We start from the raw sequence: 1,497 nt of genomic DNA, 5'->3' as shown, positions 1-1,497 counted from the left end.
ACATAAGGAACATCCTTAGCTACAACTGGCCACACATCAATTTCGAGGCCAGGTCACATTAGGTCAAAGGAGCCAGATTCACCCTTTCCTTTCCTCTTCTGAAGCGCGGTGAATCGCCCAAGACTCACCTGCTTCCCCTTACCCCAGCTCCAAGCAGGGACTCACATTTTCCCCTAACCCAGTGGTTCTCAACCCTTTTATTCCCACACCCCCTCTAGGAAATGGATCTCCCTTCCAAGCACTCCCGGCACCTTTAGATAAAAATTCAACAAGTTCAAAAAATGCTGCCTATTTATATTTACATTATGGAAGTTCTTCGTTAGAAAGGCAATATTTTTTGCATTTTCTTCCTATATCGCACAAGCTAGTTAAGAAAATAACAAATATACTTAGATAAATTACTAACTTCCCACCCCTTCGATTGAGAACCACTGTCCTAACCGACTTACCCCGAGGCAGATTCTCTCGGTTTCGCAGTGTGGGAAAATTCTGTAAATACAGGACACTGATTGGGTCATGTGTGCACCTATGTGTTAAGCCTGATTTTCCTACCTTACTGTATGTGTTTTGGTAGGGAACTGATGCAGCTAACTTATATAACCTTTTCTTCATGTTTCAATGATATCCACGTGTAATTTTATGATGGGCCTTCTGCAAAGCTTCCAGACCGACCCGGAACTCACCTGTCTCCCTTCGGCCAGCTCTTACTAGGTACTCACCTGCTCCCCTTCGGCCCAGCTCCAAAGCGGGACTCACCTGTTCTCTTTAGTCCAGCTCGAAGGCGGGACTCACCTGTTTGCACTTAGCCTAGCTCGAAGGCGGAACTCACCTGGTCGCCCTCGTTGAGCCTGGGATAGCATCTGTCTGCGGGCGTGTTGGGCGCCACTCGAGACACCAGGACGGGCAGGTTCTGGTCGGAGCCGCCCTTCACGTTGAAGCCGAACTTGCCCCCTTCGTCAGGCTTCATTCGGATGGTGACCAGGCCGTGGGCGCTCTCGTCACTCCCGCCGGGCTGTGAGTGTGCAGGCCCACGCGCGCGCACCACCAGTGCCATAAAAAAGAGGAAGAAGAAAGCGCAGAGTCAGTGCCACCAACACCAGCAAGCAGTGAGAGGTAAAGAGTCATCAGGGAGCGGAGAAATTGCAAAGGAAAATATGTATAAAATGAACTCTTATTTCAACCTTACTCCATGCCCTGCCTACGACTCCCAAGCACAGAGAAGCCTACGTCATCACACGCTTGTACAAATCTCAATCTACGTTGCTTCCCACCCTGAATTTCGGGGAAGAAAGTGGGGGCGGGGGGCTAAAGGGGGAAGGATTTCGGGGGAGAAGGGAGGGGATGATTTCGAGGGGGGGGGGAGTTCTCCTTATCTCAGTAACCCGCTTCATTATCTTACTTAATATGAATGCATCCCGAGCGCATCTTACGTAAGAGGAAACTCGCTTGTAAACAATGGCGCAGATCACAAGGATATGTAAACTATTATTTTTGTTC

At 49.2% G+C, this 1,497-nt stretch overlaps 1 protein-coding gene across 1 annotated transcript in view; it reads right to left on the bottom strand.

Annotated features, from left to right (window-relative positions):
- LOC119593033 (tyrosine-protein phosphatase non-receptor type 4-like) overlaps nucleotides 1–1,497 on the bottom strand; it is a gene marked incomplete at its 5' end in the record, with an annotated part of 330,438 nt that overhangs the window by 13,815 nt on the left and 315,126 nt on the right. Inside the window, 1 exon segment of the mRNA XM_037941929.1 lies at nucleotides 830–1,012. Coding sequence (XP_037797857.1) covers nucleotides 830–1,012 — 183 coding nt within the window.

The sequence above is a fragment of the Penaeus monodon genome, chromosome 31, assembly GCF_015228065.2.
Source record: "Penaeus monodon isolate SGIC_2016 chromosome 31, NSTDA_Pmon_1, whole genome shotgun sequence".
In the NCBI taxonomy this organism is placed as follows: domain Eukaryota; kingdom Metazoa; phylum Arthropoda; class Malacostraca; order Decapoda; family Penaeidae; genus Penaeus; species Penaeus monodon.
Note: the sequence above shows the minus strand (reverse complement) of the source record. Positions and strands in the feature narration are given on the sequence as shown.